The 22,934-nt window shown below is 36.0% G+C and overlaps 2 protein-coding genes across 4 annotated transcripts in view; one reads left to right on the top strand and one right to left on the bottom strand.

Moving 5' to 3' along the window:
* LOC127798201 (integrin-linked protein kinase 1) overlaps nucleotides 1-17,627 on the top strand; it is a 58,583-nt gene extending 40,956 nt beyond the window's left edge. For 2 of the 3 annotated variants that reach the window (XM_052331587.1, XM_052331586.1), the window contains 9 exons: nucleotides 534-650; nucleotides 2,826-2,920; nucleotides 11,260-11,380; nucleotides 11,519-11,598; nucleotides 13,081-13,140; nucleotides 13,290-13,411; nucleotides 13,515-13,600; nucleotides 13,684-13,799; nucleotides 17,034-17,627. In XM_052331587.1, the coding sequence (XP_052187547.1) occupies nucleotides 534-650; nucleotides 2,826-2,920; nucleotides 11,260-11,380; nucleotides 11,519-11,598; nucleotides 13,081-13,140; nucleotides 13,290-13,411; nucleotides 13,515-13,600; nucleotides 13,684-13,799; nucleotides 17,034-17,160 (924 nt within the window). In that variant the 3' untranslated portion in view covers nucleotides 17,161-17,627. Of the gene's footprint in view, nucleotides 1-533; nucleotides 651-2,825; nucleotides 2,921-11,259; nucleotides 11,381-11,518; nucleotides 11,599-13,080; nucleotides 13,141-13,289; nucleotides 13,412-13,514; nucleotides 13,601-13,683; nucleotides 13,800-13,960; nucleotides 14,080-17,033 lie in introns of all 3 variants that reach the window. The other variant, XR_008022351.1, reaches the window with a different exon arrangement.
* A 349-nt stretch (nucleotides 17,628-17,976) lies between these two features.
* LOC127798200 (ribulose-1,5 bisphosphate carboxylase/oxygenase large subunit N-methyltransferase, chloroplastic) lies at nucleotides 17,977-21,714 on the bottom strand. Its single transcript, XM_052331585.1, has 6 exons — nucleotides 21,113-21,714; nucleotides 20,977-21,005; nucleotides 20,365-20,576; nucleotides 19,009-19,131; nucleotides 18,485-18,889; nucleotides 17,977-18,374 (listed from the first exon to the last, which is right to left on the bottom strand). The coding sequence occupies exons 1-6, from the start codon at nucleotides 21,625-21,627 to the stop codon at nucleotides 18,159-18,161; spliced, it is 1,500 nt and encodes a 499-aa protein (XP_052187545.1). The 5' UTR covers nucleotides 21,628-21,714; the 3' UTR covers nucleotides 17,977-18,158.
* Between the last annotated feature and the right edge of the window lie 1,220 nt (nucleotides 21,715-22,934).

The raw sequence follows: 22,934 nt of genomic DNA on the forward strand, positions 1-22,934 counted from the left end.
CTGTTTGGATTGAGGACAGCGAAATTCAATGGAAGTAAGTGATTGTACAAATTGATAACAGTATCTTGTGACCTTAGTTTTGGAGGTGTCGAGAAGGCAGTTTAGTTTTCTCAATGATAACTGATTCAATATTGTCCCATAAAGAGTCTAAAGATACTTAGAAGGAGAAACAATGTATCAAATTGAAATAGAAATGATTTCTATTGGTACATAACATGAAGATGATAAAGGATTATACAAACTAAATTTTACCTATAAAAGTGGTTGTGCAAGTAAACCAACTCAGTAACCAACATTTTATCTTTTGGTGATGTCCATTATACTTATTAGTATAATGAACACAAAATTGAATCAAAATCCACCGACTTCCTTCAGTTATTTATATGCCCAACATAATTGGCTATACAGCTCCAGTTCTCCTTGATTTTGGACCTATCTATGAAATAATGAATATTAAAGAAGATGCTAATATATACCTTCTTGCTCTTAACTCTCTGCCCTTGTTTTGCTCTAATGTCTTATTTGTTCTATAGGGCCAAAATGGAAGCCATTTTGAACCAAAGCCTGTTCCACCACCTCTACCAAATAAGTGTGATTGGGAGGTTGATCCCTCTGAGCTGGACTTCTCAAGTTCAAGTGTCATTGGAAAGGTAAGCTTTTGTTTATGTAATTTTTACACACTATTTGAATTTTGAATCTAGAAGTGACTATGAGCTTAGGCTGCTATTCCTCTGGTAACATGAAGTGTGATTGGCTCATGATAGAATTTGGTAAAGAAATTTCTTTTTATAGATGTTTTTGGTATTGAGATTTGCTTAATGACTAACTGTGGCAATTGCCCAATACCCATAAGTGAAACTTGTTCCTTGTCTCATAACTAGCAGTTATAGAAGAATGGCCATGAGATTTTCTGTGCTACATAGTTTTGACTTTAGAAGCCTTATGCATTGGAGCTTTATCCCAAGCAAATGGAACTTTATTCTATCAGGCTTTGGATATCTTCTGTATATACCTATTTTTATGGATAGTTGAGGTGTGACTCATAATTTCTGAAAAGCTCCAGCAAGAGGTTAGGAGTGATTTAATAATTTTTTACTCTCTCTCTGGTGAACAGAGTATTGTAATCATAATTTTTGCTCTTTAATTACTGTTAAAGAGTAAAAATAATAATATAAAAGATAAATTTAACTTTATCTAATCGCTTAAGCTTTTAGATAAGTTGGTGGTTAATAATTCAACATGGTATCAAAGCAGGCAAATGTCTTGAGTTCAAATTTTACTGCTGACCAATATTTAAATTGTTGCATGTGTTTAGACAAATTATGCAGTGAAGTCTAGCTACACATGAGGAGGTGTGTTGAGAGAAAATAATAATATAAAAAGATAAAGTTAATTCTTTATTTAACAACTTAAGCTTTTAGATTAAATGGTGGTTGACAATTCGACAATTACGTTAAAGGTGTCACCTGGGGCAAACTTTGTACAGATTTAGCTGTTGAAAAGTTACTTCGATTTACAGAAAAAGAAAAAAAAAAAAAAAGAGAAGTCACTTCAAAGAGGAACTACTACATTGTCTTTCCTAGTTAAGAATATTCTAAAAGATGCTTAACTCATGACATATAAGGATAAGATTTTTAAACTAGCCTTGGTTTCTGTCAAGAATCTTCTGAACTGAAGTTCTCTAGCCTTTCTTATATGTGATTGTCCTGTAAATTGGTACCCTCTTGTTAGCTATTTGAAATCAAATCAATGAGGGATGCATGACTCTCAGCAAGGTAATACAACAACAATGTATCAAGGCTTTATCCCGCTATGTGGGGGACACTCACCAGGGTGAGATTAAAAAAAAAAAATTAGGAAATGGTCCAGTAGGGATGCATAGAATGTATATTAGATGTTCTATATGCTCATATGAAAGTAATTCACAATTTACATGGAAGAAAAATTATAATAAAAGTCTTCTATTTCTTTACAAACTCTATTCATAGATAAGTTGAAATTTTTGGATTTCAAAGTCTTTGAAGTAAACATGTTCACCAATTTGTTTGAATGATGCACACACAAGATTCCAGCATGGCATGGGTGTCCTAAAAGTGTTTAGTTGTGCAAAAGATAAAATGGTAAGACAACACATATTTTGTACTGGTGGACATGATATGTCACCTTCTTAAAATTCTTGTGCTTGTCAGGTCTATGAATGGTAATCTAAGTAGTAGGTTTATGACTTCATAAGAAAGTAACTTAATCTGTTTTACTGGAGGTTTATTGTATTCATTATGATAACATTGATATTTAGTGTGATATGGATCTTTTTATATGTTAGTCATTCTGCACATAAACATTGGCATGAAAATTTTTGCTAGAGTCAAGACAAAACTCTGAGGAAACAACTCTTGTAGGTTGGGAATGCATATGTGTTTATTTATGTGAGGCATCTGTAGTGGTCATATGTTCTGTGCTTGAAGTTGTAGTGATTCTGTTTGTGAATAGCCATAGATATGGCTATATATATAATTGTTTTTCACATTACCAGAGACATGTAGATATGCTATTAGTTTACCAGAGACCTGTAGGCATCATATTTCTGTGATATTTATAGTCATGGTTTCCTATCTGACTAATTTTTTGCAGAGTAGACCAGGTTTTACTTACTAAACTGTCTCTTTTATATCTTTCTGAATTCTGCACATCTACCCACTTCTCATGTCTGAAGCTTTTAGTTCCACGAATTCTGTTTATAGTTTGCCACATCAGCATGGAAGCTATTAGAATATTTTGACTTGTATCTGCTATCTACTCTTACTGGTTGGTGCTGATGCTGGTAGGGATCTTTTGGTGAGATTCTAAAAGCATCTTGGCGTGGAACACCAGTAGCTGTCAAACGCATTCTTCCAAAGCTTTCAGATGATAGATTGGTGATGTAAATCCCATTAATCTATTTCTTAATGATTTATCATCGACTTGATCTTTTAGTTTTGGTTAATGATTAATCTATAATTGCAGCTATTGGATTTGGGTTAAATTTGGTCTTTGAGTTGATCTGTCAATTTGTTAGTGTACCAAATTTGCTGAACTTTAATAATTTTGACATAGAAAAAGATAAAAACCTACAACATCAAAGCTTACATTTTTTGTTATTTGCCTAGGAAAAGAAAAGGCTTACAGTTTAACTCAATCAAGACTGCACGTGCTCTTCTTCCTTCATATAACAAGTATCCTTCTATAGAAATTGTGTTTGCCATCAAGTTTATGAAGGGATTTTATTGACACTTGTCCAATTTCATGGTGCCCTAGCAAGGAGATCAAATCTCCATAGAATTGCTTTTAAGCTACGTTTCCTATACACCCTTGACAGATCTTTTTTGACTGATGTACACGTGTCTAGGACCCTAAGTCCCAACCTTACTATATTTCAAGAGTAAGGGGATAATCATCTATTTGAATGGTAAGATAAAAGAATCACATTTTAGTAATCCCAATTATGATAATTCGGAAGTAGAAATTTTCATGTTATCATTTTAGTTCCTGAATTTATGCAGCTTGAGATTAGTCAAGCTTTCTGTTTCTGCATGGTAAATACTGCAAATGAGATATAGGATGCAGCAACTGGCACTTATTCACAAAAAGGAAATACAGCTCAATTTTATGACTTGGAACAAAGAATTCAAGGCATTACAGAAGACATTCGGCCAATGGCTACTTACTATCTTAGACAGAGAAGTTTATGGCTAGAAATAGACCATTACTAGAGTTTTGAGGCCGACTGTCCTGTTGATTCAGTAAAGCTTCAAAATTTGTTGAACGAGAGTGATCCTGTGAATTTCTTGGAGTACTTAAGTCAGAATATAACCAAGTATCTATTCTTGGAAAAGGGTCTCTCCACTCTCTTTGAAACATGGTTGCCTATATCCAAAATCAAGAAAGTCAAAGGCATGCCATGCTTTATATAGTTTTTCAAGATCAGTTGTTGTTATGAGCCTTACAGCAGTCAAGCCAGCAAAGCAGCCGATCTATGTGTACCAGTGGCATCCTAAAACCAAGAAGGACTAGTTTCGTTGAAGGACTCATTTCTTTATCTAGTTGATTTGCTGTTATTTGGTTATTCCGTAAAATTAAATAAGTTAATTTCCTATTAGTTGGTTCTCCTTATTTGGGTATTTCCTAAAAACTAAATAGGAATAGTTAGTTTCCTATTTAGTTTATTCTCCTTATTAGGTTTATTTCCTAAATCATTGTCTTAGGGTTATTATAAATACCCTCTAGTTTGTTAAAGTTTGGTAAGTAATAAGAATTATTTTCCAGCACTTGATGCAAGAGATCGTGGGGTTCTCTCTAAGGAGCCCTAAGTTTCACCATAGGTAGGAAGGGGAGAAGAACTACAAAGGCATCTCTTTCTTGCATGGAAATAGCTATTGCCCTCATTAATTGCCCTTGGACTCAATCCCTTAACAGTTGTCCTTTTTTTTGTATTGCTTATCATTATATTAAAGGAGATTCAAAGAATTAGGATAGCAACAAATGAACAAAATCAAGGCAAAGGAGAAAGATAAGCTTTTCTGTAACCACTATTTGGGCCATAGGCAACATTGGCATACTTGAGAAACATGTTGAGAGATCATGGTCACCTCAATGAGAAACCAAATTACCTCCAATTAGAACAAAGGCAGACCCTATCGGGCCATATCAACTTGACACAATACCTTGAAATAGATCATGAGAGTCCCCTATCTTCATAGATGATCATCTTGGCCTTATCCTTTGAACCACATTTTGACAGAGGCTACCCATGAGAGATAGTTGGCAAACACTATCAACTTGATAGTGGTGATGTTGGGTGTCCCAAGATTGGAGACACCAAAGATTTGAGAGGTAGTAGAGGCATCAAATGCTGGAACAGAAGCACCAGAGGCAGAGATGGTGTCGCTGATGTCAGACATGGTGAGGGTTTTGACAAAGGAAATAGGCTTAGGGGTTGCTGGAGGTCCAATCTAGAGTGGCCGAAGGAAAGACGACAACGGATGCACCTACACATGTCGGCGCATGGAGGCAGAAGCAGTTTGCGTGCGGTGGCACGTGTCTTTGCCGATGGCTGCACGGCTCTAGGGGTTGGCCAATTTGAAGTTTCCTAGGATGATGGTGTTGTGGTTTTTCGAAACAAATACCGAAAAACGTTCCAATAGGCTCATCTAGTTGCGGGTAGAGAGAAAGACTAGGGTATGAGTTCCGTTGGAAATAGAGACACAGTAGGGGACTTTTAGTGTTTTCTCAACACATGCTCTGATACCATGTGATAGTGATTGGGAGAGAAAACTTGAGAGATTAGTCTTTCAATTCTATTATTTATGGGCTAATTACAATAAATGAGTCCTAAATGATGGAGCTAATCATGGAGATAATTACAAATCAAGGAGAAATCATGGAGACTAATATAAATAATTACCCTAATTATTAGCTAATTATTAGTTGATTATATACACATTTTGTACATGGCAGGGAATAAATCTCACAGTTACTTTGTCTAGTTATACAATTGACTGACCTGATTTCAAAGTCTTGAGAGGTATTCTCTAAATTTGAATACATTTCTTGTACTGCATTCCAAATTTCCTTTGCAATGAAGAGATAGGTTCTACCAATCCTTGGTTCCATTGAGTTGATAAGCCATGCCACAATAATTGAATTTTATGCTTCCCTTGCATAATTTGCTGCTGTGTTTGGTGGGGTAGGAATAGCTCCTGTCAATTATTCGGCTCTTCCCTTCCCTTTGATCACCAGCAATATAGACTGAAACCATTCTCTAAAATTACTCCTATTCAATTTATGTTGAGTAATCTGTAGAGAACAGTTGTCAATAGGGTTTGTTGTAAAATTGGACTGAGAATGAGGGTTAGAATTGGAGTTAGTGGGTTTCCGGCCATGCTTTAATCAAACAAAGAGCCCAGACTTTAAGATCTAGGGTACCAGGACTTGGCTTCGATACCATGAAATAAGCTAAAAAACTTGGAAAGCTTACTTGAGTTTTATTGAATCCGAGTAGGGGGTATTTATACAAGGAAAAATATCTCTGCTGTCTCCTAGAAAACTGGAATAAATTTGAATTTAGACTTTAGAAGATAAATAACAGCAACTGATATTTAAAATTCAGAATTATCTTTCTTCTTCCAGCTGCATCATCCCTTTAAATTTGGTAGCTTATCTTATCTTCTAGGCTGCCTCATCCTTCCAATCTTGAAGTCTTATCTTATCTCCAACAATCCTATCTACCTTTAAAACTTGAGCATCCTATCTCATCGTCCAACAAAGGATAAAATTGATGTACTTTACAATTCAACACTTCCATTAAAATTCCTTATTTCCTAAGTTTTGCCTTGCTTTGATTTCCTAAAAATCCAAATCAATAGATTTTGGTGGCCCCATCAAGAAGTTCTCAGTTAGATGTCTAATTGTGACTAGGGTAATAGTTCTTCTTGTTCTACGGTAGAGCCTTCTACTCCTTAACCCAAAATGATATAGAAGTTTTTATTACACTATCATACATGGGGGAGACAATGTACTATATAACCTATTATTAGTTTTTCATTCTTACTAATGTTTATCGTTCTCCTTTTGTTATGTTGTTCCCTAGCTACCCCTTGTGTCTATTCTCAAAACTTAGTGATTCAAGGCAGACAAGCAATGTAAGAGAAGATGATGGCTTATCATAAATAATACAGGGGATTTGGTTAAATTACCTATTGCAAAAAAGGTAAGAAAATGTCATTGGGTGTTTACTATCAAGCTAATCTTGTCTGAAGCAGACATATGTAAGGCCTGATTGGTGGTGAAACTGTGAAACGATACACTCATATCCAGGGGATTAACTATGAAGAAAGATTTGCTTAAATTGCCAAATGAATTCTGTAAAGAGTTTTATTGTCATTGATTGCAAATTTTGGGCAATCACTTTTTACAGTTTGACATAAAAATATATTTCTTCACGTATATTTAGAGGAGAAAGTATACGCGAAAATTCCACCTGGCCTTAATGTTCTTGATTTTGAAGGCAAAGTATGTAAGTTAATGAAAGCACTGCATGGGCTGAAACAATCATCAGGAGCATAGTTTTAATAATTTTCAAAAGCTACCTGCGGATTTAGTTATAAATAAAGTCAAGCTAATCATAATTATTTATTAAACATCTTCTTCATCAGAACATAATTGCACTAAGAGTGTGTGCCAATGATATTTTTTTGATAAGAAATGATAGAGATACAAAAGTTGAGATGACATCTTGCATGAGAATGTGATATGAAAGACTCCGGAAGTTTGAATTATTTTCTTGGTACTGAAGTAGCAAGATGAAGGCATGTGATATTTATTTTCTAGTGGAAGTATGCCACAGGTCTTGTGAAAGAGACAGGAAAGTGTTATGATCCTCGGATCTGAATGTGGATTCTCAGCCAATGGCAAGAATTAGGGCTGAAAGTGGCGAGAGAGAAGGCAGAAAATGAGGAGAATTGAGAGGAGAATTAATAGAGAGAGAAGAACAGAAAGATGAGAGAGAGAGAGAGAGAGAACATTCTGGAGGGAGAGAAATTAAGAGAGAAACATAGAATTCTGAGAGAGAGAATTGGAGAGAGAAATTCAGAAATTGAAATTTAGTATTTTCATTGAATGACTACAAAACAGATGATTAGCTTTATATATAGCTAATCAATCAATCAGCTATTACAATTTCAGTTAAAAGTTGTAATGTCCTCAAGTAAAAAAAACAAAGAAGCTGAGCAGCAAGGGAAATTGATTGAGCAAATCTTGAAATTTCCAGCTGTAGTTAGTAGAGGTAAAATAGAACTGGAAGTAGCAACAGGACCAATGGTTTTCTATCTTTCCATGCAAGTTCCCATGATTTCACACCAAAGCGGAATAGATACTTCAATTCTCCCATGAAAAGGACAATGTTTGGATGCCACAGGCGTTTTATAATTGTGACCTCTCTCAAAAATTCCTTCAATCGCTCTGGATGGAAATCTTGATCCTAAAAATCTTTACAGCCACATCTGAGCCCTGCCAATCAACATGATGGACAACATCAAAGGAATCTGATCTGATTCTCTCTTTCAGAACCTGGTCACTCTCTGGAATATCTGAATCCTCCACCTCAAGTGAAAGTTCTTGAGTTGTTTTAGTTGGAACAATTTGACTTTCCTTGACAAACCTAAAATCACCTTGGACTGTAATGTTCTTTGTATCAAAAGTGCCTACAAATGGCTGGACTTCTCCCTGACCAAGTAGAGGGAGATGCTTTAAAGGAAGAGGATCTTTAACTGTGTTCATTGAGCTTGTGATGGGGGCAAGGTCACATGATTTGAAAAGATTCAAATCCCAATCATTGATATCTTTGTTGTTGTTTGAACTAGGCACCTTGTTGTGTTCATCCTCAGGTTGCTCAGAACATGTCATGTCAGCAGTATCACCATTAATTCCTTCCAAAATTTGATCAGTCTTCTCCTTTGACAGAAAGTCCTCCAGCAAGTTGGATGGCGGAATTCTATGAATCACTCCATTTCTTGGTGGGTGCAGATCTGATCTTTCCTTAGGAGGAAAATCAGAATAAGGTCACACGAAGATAGAGGCATCATCATGAATCCATCAAATTTCCTTGTTTGGGCTTCCATAGTTGCCTCCATTGCCCAAACTTCCAATCCAATGTCTCAAGCTTCTGATCCATTGTAATGATCGCCTCATGGTTTATGCTGAATCCAGCTTCCAGTGAATCAACGCGAGACTGCAAATTCGAGACTGTCACATTCACCTGCTGCAATTGTGACTCAAACTGCTTCATTCTTGTACTGTCAGCCATGGAAGAAATTTCACAAGTAGGAGAAGTCGAAGGCCAAGGGACAGCTTTGATACCAATTTGTTATGATCCTTGGATCTATATGTGGATTCTCAGCCAATGGCAAGAATTAGGGCTGAAAGTGGTGAGAGAAAAGGCAGAAAATAGAGAGAGAGAGAGAGAGAGAGAGAGAATTCAGAGAGAGAGACCGGGAGAGAGAAATTCGGAAACTGAAATTTAGTATTTTCATTGAATGACTCCAAAACAGATTGATTTGCTTTATATATAGCTAATCAATCAGCTGTCACAATTTCAGTTACAAGTTTTAGCTGTTCTCTAGAGAATTAATACTCCACAGCTGACATTCACATTAAATGGCTACAACCTACTGAAACCCTAGGAACCTGGCAGAAAGTTGGGTGTAAGCCGATTGATAGTCCTACGAAGCTAAATGTTTATCTAAGTGCAGATAGCAAGAGTCCTCCCATAGAGAAAGAAAAATATCTGTGGATAGTGATTCTATTACTCTAGTTATCACGCACTCTATTGGAGATTGCATATGTTGTAAGTGTTGTCATCCAGCTCATGCACTTGCCATGAGAGACACGTGGAAGCCATCTATAGAATGCTCTGCTACTTTAAGTCCTCATCAAGTAAGTGATTTGTATTCTCTAGATATGGTCACACAAAGAGGCATTTACAAATGCTAATTAGCATGTTCCTCCCCTGATAGGAGATCTATCTCAAGATATTGCACTTCTGTAGGAGGCAATCTAGTTACTTGGCAAAGCAAGAAGTAGTTAGTTACGAGATCTAGTACCAAAACTGAGTTTAGAGCTATGATCTGTTGTGTGAAACGTTATGGTTGAAAATCCTGTTAAAAGATTTGGATTTATGGATGAAGGACCTATTTGTTGGGTTTGTATAATCTAATTGCACCACACACCCAAGAAGGGGGGGGGGGGGGGGGGGGCGCGAATTAGGTGTTTATAATTTTTAAAATTTTGTAAGGTTTGCAAGAGAAATATGAAAACAGTGAATTATGAGCAAGAAGATGTAAATCAAAGTATGCAAGAGAAACAAAGAATTTAGAGTGGTTCGGCTCAACCCAGTCTACACCCACTACTCTAGCTCCCCACTAGAGATTTCGAATTCCACTAAAAACCTCCTACTTAAATCAAGTAGACCTTCTAGCAAACCGCTAGGAATATACAATCTTCTACTTATAATCAAGTAGGCCTTTAGCAAATCACTAGGAATATACAACCTCCTACTTATGATCAAGTAGGCCTTTAGCAAACCGCTAGGAAAGATACAAAAACAAGAGATAAATCTCTCAACACTATCTATCTAGAACAAGGCTTGAATAAGTCTCTTACAATGAATAAAACAACCTTGATAGAAAAATGAGAGTAAAAAATAAAGCATAATAAAACTTGAGAATGAGCAATGTAAAACTTTGTAAGCCCATTGTCTAATCTCCTCTCAAGCTTCAATTCTTCTTCTATTTATAGGCTTTTCCATTCCCTCTTGAAGATATAACTGTTAAGAGACAGAGATAGAGAAATCTCACCTGCAGAAATCAAGTACAGTTAGCTGTTGGAGTTTCTATGACAAAACCGATTGATTGTTTTGAAGAATTGGTTGATTGATTTTCAAAAGTCTAAAAGGAACAGTCGATAGATTGCAAAAGTCGATCAACAGTTATGAGAACGTTCTATTGGAAATGATGCAGTAACGGTCAATAGCAAACAACCAAGAGCATGTAAAATGAACTGTCGATTGTTTATAAGAACCGGTCGAAAGTTTGGACAACTATTTGACTCTTTGTAAAATTCGATCAACTGTTTTTACTCCAAAAATGAGTGTTTCATCCAAAGGTTTGTGAAACCAATTATCATCATCAAAATTAGTACAACACTATCAAATTGTTTTGTAATAATGAGGAAGGCATGAATATTGCTCACAATCCAATCTAGAATAATCGAACAAATCATGCCAAAATTGATAGTTTTCATTGGACAGAAAGTTAAACCAAGGAAGACTGGAGAATAGCTTGTTGATATTCTAACGAAAGGTGTTGGTGAATAGTACTTATTGCACAATAATGGATAAGTTGAACTTGCAAGCTATCTTCACCTTAGCTTGAGGGGAAGTGTTGACAAATGTGTAGCACAGGTCTAGGACCTTAAGTTTAGGATTTTGATTGCCTTGTGATTATAATTACCTTAAGTCTAGGATTGTGATTGACATATCTTGTTTCACATTATTTGTTCACTTAAATCCACCTATGCATGTATAGAAGGCCATTGAGTTAATTGAATAAAGCGATCAATTGTCTTCTTATCTCTTCATTCTTATGTTGATCATCTTTCTCTCTTTAAAATATGTTTTCCCAAAAATGAAAAAGATTGATCCCTTTATCATTTGCTTCTCTGATTCAGTCAGGACTTCAGGCATGAGGTAAATTTGTTGGTGAAGCTCCGCCATCCAAATATAGTCCAATTCCTTGGAGCTGTAACTGATAGAAAGCCTCTAATGTTAATCACTGAGTACCTACGTGGGGTAAATTAATCCATTAGTTTGTTATCACTTGTCTTTTTTCTTTTTATCTTTCTTTTGCTTCAAGTCAGAACTTTCTTTTTCCTCATAAAAGTAAATTTTCCTTGCTAAATTATGGATTTCATAAATGTCGTATTACAGGGTGACCTTCATCAGTACCTAAAGGACAAGGGTGCGCTTAATACACTAACAGCTATCAACTTTGCATTAGACATTGCCAGGTATTTTAATGATATTTCCTTGGACAACTTACATTAGAAAATGCATGACAGCCTTTATAACTGCAGTCAGTCCATATATATGTACATATATAAATTTGTATTATTACCTGAGCAACTTGGAGGAGACCGCAAAAGTATCACTTGATAAATGGTTAGTTCGTTGTATATTATTATTGCCGAAGCAACCGGGAGGAGAATGTATCAGAATTAAAGAAAATAGGGAAATTCAGAAAAACTAATAATAGTGGTTCTTAAAGTAAGAATGGTATTTGAATCTTCAGTTGCATTTTGAGACTGGAGGTTGCAAGTTTATACCTTGATGGCTGCATCTGTAACTTGTTTTGGCATACAACTTTTGTCAGTAGTATAACCTCAGTGGAGATGCAAATGTTTGACTCTGCTTGTAGAATACGAATCGGATTCTGGCAATGCTCTCTATTAACATCATTGCCATCATCATCACCAACTGCAGCTTATCCTAACCAAAGTTAGGGTTGGTGTTACAGCATTCATAATGTCAATTAACTTCTAAAAGTTAAATTTACAATACGATCCATGCAAAAGAACAATTTTTACACTAGATGCCCTTTCTGACGCTACCCTTTGGCAAGGGAATGATGAGATAAAAATCCAACACCATCTTCATATGGAAAAGTTTCATGAGATGGCGGTGAATGAATATAATTGATGTGGTTCGATTATAAGGCTTACATCTAACCAGAGGAAGATAATAACACTTCTATTTGACTCAGTTCAATTCAATGCAACACAACCAAATATATAGAACTCTAAGATATATATGATTATTTTTATACTTAATACGTCATGTATCTCTATCTCTTAATTTAATTTAACCTCTTAAGTTTTCAGATGTGTTGATGAGCAAGAATTTGATATAGTTCCACTGTAGTCAGAATGTCTCTATTCAAACCTCAACTTCCAACCTGGTATTTATATAGTTGAATGTGTTTGCACAATAATAGTAAAATCCGGTGATATATGAGGGGCCATATCAGGAGTATAAATCTTATCCATTTGATCTTTTAGATGAGTTGATGGTCAAAAACTTACTTGTGAGTGACCTTTAGTGGAACTTGATAATGATAATTTTTCTTTTCACCAAAACAAAACCAACTGTGATATATGTTGAGATGATGATGTTCTTTTTTAAGTTATGGTGCTCTGGAAAATAGAATGGTAAATTCCAGAATGCTTTCATTAACCTTGTTTGCAGCAGGATGATGTTTCTCACTGAAAGGAAAATAATTTTGTTCATCTTTTTGAAGCTCTGCTCTCTGAAACATGAACAGACAATAGAGGTCTTTTGTTTCTCACTATGCCATGTTTCTATACTTGCAGAGAAACCAAAAGGAGAAAAGCTGTAGTATTTTATGTTGATCTTCCAGTAGTTACTTCGAATTCCCAAATGAAGCTTTAATTTCAATGCCATACTAAGCCTAAACATTAATTTTATGTGGCCAGGGGTATGGCTTATCTTCATAATGAGCCAAATGTTATAATTCACAGAGACCTAAAGCCAAGGTGCGTTATTGTTTGTGCCAGATCTGAATGGACATGTACCTGTGTTGTCTTAATGAACTTTTAGTTCTGGATGTGAAGTACAAATTCTCTTTCTCTTGGTTTTGGGTGATTATTCAGTATGTGCTGGCTGAATGTGGTGATTATTTCAGGAATGTTCTTCTTGTCAACTCAAGTGCAGACCACTTAAAAGTTGGGGACTTTGGACTAAGCAAACTCATTAAGGTTCAAAATTCTCATGATGTCTACAAAATGACTGGAGAGACTGGAAGTTGTAAGTTATATGTAAAAATATATGTATATATGCATATAAGTATATATTTTTTTGACATTTTTAGATAGGATGTTTGGTTAGAGTTTCTTGTCATGCATGATAGATCGGTATATGGCTCCTGAAGTTTTCAGCCACCGGAAGTATGATAAGAAGGTTGATGTGTTCTCTTTTGCTATGATACTTTATGAGGTAATTTTGGTCCATAAGAATTTGTGTGCAAGACGTGAATTGATGGAAAGAAGATTAAGTTGGTATGTTTTTAATTGGGGCAGATGCTTGAAGGTGATCCACCATTCTCACACTTTGAACCTTATGAAGCAGCAAAACATGTGGCAGAAGGACAGAGGCCCACCTTCAGGGCCAGGGGATATATTTCTGAATTGAGGGTGTAAGTCAACTGCAATCTTCTGGTGTTCTGAAATATTTGGTTACCGTAAATCTGCATGGGACGTAAACTAAGTAAGATGTGTTAATTGGAAGCCTATATTCGTTATTGATACTTATGGACACATATTAAGAACTCATGCAAGTCATAATATATTTTTTTAGGAGTATCTTGGACAGTGGAGGGTAAATTGATGAAAAAACTCTCTACACCTACATCTGTGAGCTTAAGTATCCAAGCTTTCTGCCTTTTAGCTTTGAGTTCTGTATTCATCCTCACTTTGGTATGCACATATCATCCTAACATTCGGTCGACTTCATATACTGTTCAAAAATGTTTATTTATTAAAAAAAAAAATCAAAGTGGAAGTTATACCACTTGTTTTTTGCATTGTGTATTATTCTGCCTTATATGATGAAGATGAGCTGAATGCAAATAATATTATCTAAGGTTTTCAGCATAGAAGAAAAGTCTTATAGAAATACTTGGTGAAGAGGGTTGACAGTAACAGTTGAAACTCAGAAATGTTAGCAAAACTTGGCTCCACCACATTTGCACAAAGTCTGAGTATGGTCTCCAATTGCATCGTGTGGACTTTGCAGAGGGAGCACAATAAGAGGACATTTGAGGGGGTAGTGTAACACCATATGTCCTCACCAAAAAGTGCTAGTTGAGGGGTAGTGTAACACTATATGTCCTCACCAACACGCTGACCTTGGGGGTTAATTCCATGCAGGCGACATGCAGCTTGGACTTGTTGAATGATGTGGTGCCTGCATGGAAAAGACTATTCCAACACATTCCTGAATGTTCCAGGGTTATCCAAATAATTCTCAATGGCCCTTTTCTTTTCTAGATATTCTTTTTGTCTGCTTTTATGTTCTAGATTACTCTTCATAAATATGGTAGTTGGAAAGATGCATTAATGATGGAAGGTCCCTGGAATGTAGGTGGATGGCTATATATACCTCCACCCTTTCATTTTGTTCTCACTCCATTTCTATCAAAGAAAAACATTTCCAGAGCTTCTCTCTCTCTCTCTCTCTCTCTAAAGTAGCTAGCTTGTGGGGTTTGAAGGCTTGAGGGAAAGGCTTACTTAGCACCAAGGGGGTTTGGTGCAATGCTAAGTGTTGCATGCCAACTCAAGGGAGTAATCGGGGGTGTGAGATAATGGTGCCTTTTTGATGTGGGATCCCCCCCCCCCCCCCCCCCCCCCCCCCCCACACACACACACACACAAAATACATGGCACCCTCAATAGGCCAAAAATCTCATATTGATCAATTTGACCCAAGTCAAATTCAGAGCATTTTCCTAACCTGCACTCACATGGTAATGGTCTTGGGTTGACTCTGATACCACTTATAAAAGCAAGTCCTCACCCAAAAGTGCTACCTAAGGGTGACTTATAGATTCATGAGACCAAATTTTATATCCATGACCTCCCTAGTAGAGAACTGATGTGGGATTGGATTATGAGAATCTCTGCTTCTTTTAATTTTTAGCATCCTCACCATGCTAGAAATTCCATATCTCAATCTGATCCAAAGTCAGTCTCAGAACACTTTCTTAGGTTGCACCACATGGTAGCAATCATGGGTTGGTTTTGATACCACTTGTAACAACACGATTGTTCACCCAAGAGTGCTAGTTGAATATAACTTATGAGCTCATGGGACTGAGTATTATACCCAAGACCTACCTAATAAATTACTGATGCGGGGTTGAATTGCGACAAGATTACCCTTACCACCATTAGTACAATGCAAAATGACCACCACTAAACCCATCAAAAATCCATTAGCATCATCATTATCCCCTCAAACCACAACATCATCATGGATTCATCATTGGTACCATAAAAACTGCCATTGCCACCTCAAAGCCATTTTTTTTTTTGTTACCACTTCATTCAGTCCCCTTCTCTTTGCTTAACCCCAACCATCTCCTTTCTATTATTTTCGTGAAGAATGAACCTATCAAAACCCAAGACACCTGTAGGCAAATTTCCATCAAAATTCAGCCAGTCTGAAACCACCTGTCATCCTCAGCTATAGTATAAACTTGCACTGCACCATCATCCCTGGCCCTCTTGTCTGCCAGCCCTCTCATGGCTAATGTCCCATGACCAAATCGATCATCCCCCATCCACGACCACAACCAGAACTCTAGTTCCCCACGCACAACCCCTCTCTCTTCCTCATTTATATGCACTTTCCTACAAAATTATATAGGTATACACTAGTATTATAGCAAGAAATACATAAATATATATTTATATATAAAACATTGTGTTTGTGGATTGAGAAATCACCTTGATACTTCTAATGTTGAAAGTATTTCTCCTAGTTGCAATTGGTTCCAAGTCCAGATAAAGTGGAGGATTTGTGTTAAATAGTTGACAACCAGCATCAAAATCATCAAATCTTTTCTCATGAATTTTAGATCAAATGTGGAGGGCTAGAATTATGTTTCCAACCAACCTAGTGGGATTAAGACTTTCAATGCTGTTGTTGTAGATATAAAACATGTTTTATGTGATATCAATTAACCTTATATTGGGTTTACTTTTAAGTTAAACACAAATGTGTATTGATCTGACTTATTAATATTTATTGAGGAAGGGCATTTTGAGTACTTCTTTATCTTGTATGTTGTATGTGCAAGTAACATGAGCAAATTCCATTCATTTTAACATGATTGAGGGGTCTAAGAGTATGGCTTTTAGTGGGGAAAGGGGGGTTAAGTGAAAACTGGTGAAGTGATAGTTAATCTTACTCAACCAGTTATAATTAAAGGTTTATTGAGATCAGTTTTATATTTTCTGCTTTGCTCGAACATTATTAGTTCATTTATTCTCAGCACAAGAATATTGAGTTATTTGAATTTGCAAATCTACAAATGCCGGGACATGCTTAATACCAGTTATTGCTCAATTGAATAGAGATTTCACTAATCCACTGCTTTTTATCAGTCTGTATTTCTTGTGTTCATCTCTTTTGGGGCATTTATTCCGGTCATCATCTCCTCGGAGCATTTCTTTCTCTTTTATTTTCTTTTCTTCTCCTCTCCATCAAGTAATCTGCTAAAGTTTTTGCTAAAAGAGGAAAAAGGCATGAAAAGGAATATAGTTCATCATCCCTCCTAATTTGTAGCGAGACAGGTTTCATCTTATGGTATAAGACCTAAAATATTGAGATGCTAATTTTTTTTTTTTTTTTTTGACGGACTTTTTAGGTTAATAGAGCGGTGCTGGGCTGCAGACATGAATCGAAGACCCTCTTTTTTGGAAATTCTTGCCAGGCTCGAAAAGATCAAGGAGACTGTATCATCAGATCATCACTGGCACATCTTTACTTCTTGACTCAATAGAGCCGAGCATGAGTGCAGCTATAGAAGTGTTATTCCTGTATCTGTTTGTGTGAAGGGGTTTAAATGGACTCAATTAGGTGATTTTTTCAAGGCTGCAGTTTAACCTGACCTTGCAATCAGGTGGCTGTTATTAATGGTGCTCAACAGTCGAGTCTTCTATCCCTTGAGACTCCACCTGGATCTATGAATAGATGGGTCAACTTTTAACATTTCAAAAATGTTCATTCTCTGACCCTACTAGTTCCCTTCCCCACTTTTGCCACTGTAATTTGTTTCAAGTGAGTGCTAATATTCTGAATTATTAACTGCCCAGTTGTTTTTCCCGGCAGAAACACCAGACCTGATCTCCTACTGTGAGACGGCCTTTATATCTTTACTTTGCCATCTCTGTACAGTTTTATGGCGTGTGATTACTATTGGTTGATTTGTGTGAAATATTCCTGGAAGCTATTTTCTTAATTGCCGTCTCTTCGTTAGGTCTGTTCCTTACACTCTGGAACAACTGATATTGAGACTTAATTAGCAAACCTGTTATGTTATCTGGGGTTTGTCCGCCATCCTTTCTTAGTGTGTCTATCCATGCTCTCTTCATTATCCTCTGAAGGATTTGATTTTGATGTTTGTTCCGGTTCTAATGTTTTTTTTCGTGTTACGATCATCTTTTTAATAATAATGATTAATAAATAAAGAACCCCAAACGTATTAGTTGGAAATTTTAACCTATATTTTTTTGTAGAAGGACCCAAGTATTCGTACCAAAATGCCGTTAAAATAAAAAGAGACTTAGTTGGACGAATACGAAGACAAATAGAACTAAAAAGAACTATTTATGAAAAAGAATTACAAACCAGACTTATTCCTTATCGTTCAATGCAGCAGAAAAATCTCAAATATTGGACGGAATGGCGAAACTGCTAACGTGGATTTTAACATTAGCTTATATATAAGTTATGAGAGCAGAGAGAATTGGTAGAAAGGGGTGGGTTGTTTCTATTTGGTCTCCCAAAATATAATGTCACCTTGCTCCCCAACCAGGCCAAGATCCTTGAGCCTCCTTTCTTGATAGTATTCCAGCCCGTCCAATTCTTGTTCCCTCTCCTTGAAGATTACTTCTATTTGCTGTAGCACCTTCTTCTCCCCTGCTCTCACCCCTACTGCTATCTCAACTCTCCCATCAACATTCCCACCTTCCATCAGCTTCTCATCCTGCAATGCCAATGCGATTATCATCACTACTTATTTTCCTTTTCCATCATTCATTACAAATCCAAAACAATCATTTCCCAATTTTCAACTATGAATGGATGATTCAATACCTCTTCAATGGTGGTATGATACTCAGAGAGTGCAGACTTGCAAGCTCCCCGGACTACTTGGCATATAAGCTCCTCATTGGCACGGCTAACCGGCAGTTCAAGGTGGCCCCAAACAGAGTTTCTGAATATGGACTCCAGGAGGAAAGCATCCTCTCCTCCCAGTGCTACCAACCGCAGATATGGAAGCATAGCAGGTGGAAGAGTACTGCCCAGGTTGATGTCAAAGTATGCAGTTTCGCCCAGACCATTTGATTCTGCGATGTCCAGCTTGTCTGCGAAGAACTCATCCAATTCAGATATTTGTAGCGTTAAGGTATAAGCATTTCGCTCTGGCCTTGATTCTATGAATCCATAATCCAGAGCTAACTCGGCATTGCTCTTGTCCATGTCGTATTGTATCAATACCTATCAAGTAATACTCTCCCGTTAGTTACATAACACACCTGCTATTATAGAAGATCTAGCCGTTTAACAAACTAGTTTATATTATCTATTGTGTAGTATCACAAGTAGGAAAATTTTACCTGTTCACCAGCCTTGACGGGTATTGGGGACCGTAAAGAAAACAGAAGGTCCCTAGAGAAAAGACCAGCTCCTTTGATCTCCCATGCATATTCCTCTGTGGTAATGCTTGGGCTGTGGTTGATCTGATCCAAAAGCCAGTTTTGCAAGATGTGAAGTTTTCATCAGGCAGTTAAATAACATCAGAGCAAAATGTTTACTCTATTGCAGTGTACAGTCAAAGATATATCAGTTGTTTCTTTACGTTGCATGTGCGTCTTGAATTGCACCACCCAAGCCACAAATGTTGACATTGATACAAATATGGAAGCCAACAAGAAATCTGGGGGCAGATTGCCAAAGGAAATCTAGTGAATTTATTAACAAGAGACAAATTTGGAAGTCTATTAATATGGATGTAGTTCATAGGTTGAGTGTGAAGAAAGAAGACGAAAGCCGAGAGCTTGAGAGGTGTGAGTTGTCTAAATCTCCTAAAGTTCTCGTGAAGCTTTTCTGATCATTTTCTTCCTATGGATATAGGCTACAAGCCGAACCACGCAAATCCTTGTGCCTTTTGTGTGTTGCGTGTTTATTTATGGGTGTGTGATTATGGGGGAAATCATAAAATCTGCAACACTGTAATAACTAGTAATCTACCCAATCAATGATACACATTGAAATCTACATAATCAATGAACTATGCTTTTAATTATCATGTGTACTGATTTACCCATCATGTATTTATATAGAACAAATAATACAACCATAACAATTCATATATGTATATGAGGTTGAAGATGAGAAGAAACAGATATTTTAGTGGGTGATTGTGCAAAATCCGCTGCTAACAGCTGCAGCCTGAAATGTTTACCCGAATCAATTCTCAAACTTCAAGCCATCAAGGAAACCAAGCTGACATGTAAGCATGACTTTAGATTGAAGCATATCAGTCTCTTCACAATCCTGTGACAACCCATCTTCAATTTAACAGTTGATACAGAATTTTTCCATAGACTAAAGGGTTTATTAACACTACATCAGGATTTACTCAGCTTCTAATTGGCTTTTTTGTAGGATTGTGTTTTTTGTACGTAAATAATGGATATGGTGTGTATGCACGACTTTGATACGTGCAAACATAGGAATGTTTAAGATTTTCTGTACTTTATAGCAGTTAAAATGTAATGTTTTGTAATCTAGTCTTGGTCTAGTGATTATTTGATATATAATAATGCATTTATGTATATTATCTTCACATGACATTTTTACTTATCTATACAAGCTTCTATTGCTACCGAATTAGCTATGGCCAGTATCAAATAATTGTTTCTGAAAGACTGATTCAGTGAGAAAATGAAAAATAAGAAAGAAAAACATACCAGGTCTGCAACGGGGATCAAAACAAGATTCTGTCCACGAAGGCGAGAGAATGCTCTTGATCTGAGTATTCCAAAAGCCCACAGAAAATCATCAAATGTTACAGGGAAAGGGAAAAGCTGCTTATTAGGAAGTATGACTTCCTCTTCCACTCTCTCAAATTCACTCTGGACATATTCTTTCACTCCCAGTGTCGTGCTTAATAGTTGGGTCCCTGCAAATATTTAGCCTCATCATGAACAAGAAATGTAGGCAAAATGGTTTATTAACTATTCGAAACACTGTAAAACTGTTTTTTCTCTCGGCCCCTTCATGAACAAGAGAGAAAAACTTTTCAAATGAAGTCAATCAACAACATAACAAGCACTATCCCACTATTCAGGGTCGACTATATGAATTCTAGCTCTACAAGAAAACTTGTCCAAATGAAGCCAATCAATCAATAACATAACAAACCTTTATCCTACTATTTAAGGTCCACTACAAGAATTCTAAATGAACTTGCCTATCCATTATCCTAAAATAAACTCGAAACCCCAACATTCATATAAACCGAACCCAATCAATAAACAACAGCCCAAAAATCACAGGAAAACTGAGGGAAGTAAACTAACCTTGAATCTCAGAGAGCTCCTTTTCTGACCTGCACTGGATACACGAAAACAAACACTTGTCAGCCCACAAATTCAGTTCAAACCCACAAAGAAAAAACAAGAAACGCCCTCAATTTCAAACGAACCCAAAACGCACCAATATATGGTAGAATCAGTGTACTCGGGAAGAATACGAAGATAATATCGCCAGGGTGAGTCATCCAGCAGCTTCTTCTCTCTGATCAGAAACAGAGCAACTGAGATCCAAGGCTTGAGGCCGCCGCAAACACTTGCAATCTCTGAAGACAAGACTGTCTCCGGATTGATCCAGAACTTCTTGGGCACCTCCAAAACGACCTCGTTTCGAGATATGTCTCTCTTAGCAACCAGTCCTAGCCCTTCGGGTACTACCCCGGGCTTCACCGGACACTTGGCCGAGATGACGCCTTCGTCGGAGAGCCATTGCCAGAAGGTCTGCACCTCCGGCGTCTTGGGCGGGTCGGATTGGGGTGACAGTAGAAGAGAGGTTGTAGCGAGAGGCCTTCGGAAATGGAGGGTCGGTTTGGGTCTGAGGGAAGATGATGGGTGTTTGAAGATGGGTTTTGGAGGTGGAAGAAAAGCAGAGGAAGAAGATGGAGACGGAGAAGGAGAGAGAGAGAAGAGAGTTGCCATTGTCGTTCTCAGAAGGGTCTTAGCTGAGTGGCGATCATGGCGCTGCTCGTTCGTTCGTCCGTTCGTTCCCCGTTAAGTGGTTGAATTGTGGATAAGTGTTTTTTTTATTTTTGCATAATTATAAAAGAAGTCATCTCTTTCTTCTTATTATGTAAATATTTTTGAATCATATTATTTATATTTCATTTATGTATATTTTAAACTACATAATATATGTAAATGACATAAATAACTCTTACCTAACTGATTTGAGTGAGAGCATTTTTAGGCATTAATATATCATTATATAGCTCAAGTGTACATGATATATCAACCGTATTTTTTAATATTTTTAAAAATATAATTATTATATCAAAAAATGTGCAATTAGAATCCAAAGAAAAAAGAAAAAAATTAAAATGTAATCCTAAATCTGAAATTTGAAATCTTATTATAGTGTTTGTTAACTAATATATATAGATTAAAAAAATATAAGATAGGTAAAGTATTTTAAATTTTTGTCATTTTTAATGTATTTGTTAAATTTATTTGTTGACTCTTGAAAAAAAAGTTATGTAACTTCTTATTTAATATTTTTCGTATGTGCTTATCTCTTTCCCTCGAGATAAGTATATTTTAATCTTATAAATAAGAAAAAAATATACATATATCTTCTAATGCATTCTAAAAAATTAAATAAATAATTAATAAAAATATTAAAATACTTTTCAAACTTATCTTAATCATTCTATATCTTAATTTGAAAAATATTCAAAATTTATCTTGATATAAACTCATCTTATTTATTTTAACAAACGCTAATTTAGAATAAAACACTAGTTTAATCCTAAGGTTATTGGTAAATATAAAATTTTATCATTTTATACTTTATTATAACCTTAAATGAAAAACAAAGACCCAAAGATAGATAAATAAATTTATCTATCTATCTCAAGTTGAATTAAAAACTTGATATATATTATTATTACTATTACTATTTAAGGTATAAAATTATTTTTATTTAAAAAAGTAGAGACAGGTTGAATTAATTTCTTTGATCCATAAGCTTTAAAATGCTCCTATCTTTGCTAATAATTGTCATTACTGGTAATTTGCCTTTTCATTTGGACATAATTTAATAATTCATTTTTAAAAACAAAAATGCTTTGATTATTTATAACCTAATTGATAAGTTAAGCCTGTTGATAAGTTAAAGTTTAACTAAAAAATAAATATTCTAGTTTGAATTATATAACTAACTAAATAAATAAAACCCAATAAACCAAACAAGCAAAAAAAAATGAAGCTAATAAACCTTAACTCTAATC

Source organism: Diospyros lotus, chromosome 3, assembly GCF_014633365.1.
Source record: "Diospyros lotus cultivar Yz01 chromosome 3, ASM1463336v1, whole genome shotgun sequence".
Taxonomy (NCBI): Eukaryota; Viridiplantae; Streptophyta; class Magnoliopsida; order Ericales; family Ebenaceae; genus Diospyros; species Diospyros lotus.

Bases quoted from the DNA above. Each gene is read 5' to 3' on its own strand.
- LOC127798200 (XM_052331585.1), bottom strand. From the start codon at position 21,627: ATGGCAACTCTCTTCTCTCTCTCTCCTTCTCCGTCTCCATCTTCTTCC. The intron at 21,006-21,112 runs GTGCGTTTTGGG...TATCCAGTGCAG, and splicing joins ACTGATTCTACCATATATTG to GTCAGAAAAGGAGCTCTCTG. The intron at 18,890-19,008 runs GTAAAATTTTCC...ATTACTTGATAG, and splicing joins CCGTCAAGGCTGGTGAACAG to GTATTGATACAATACGACAT.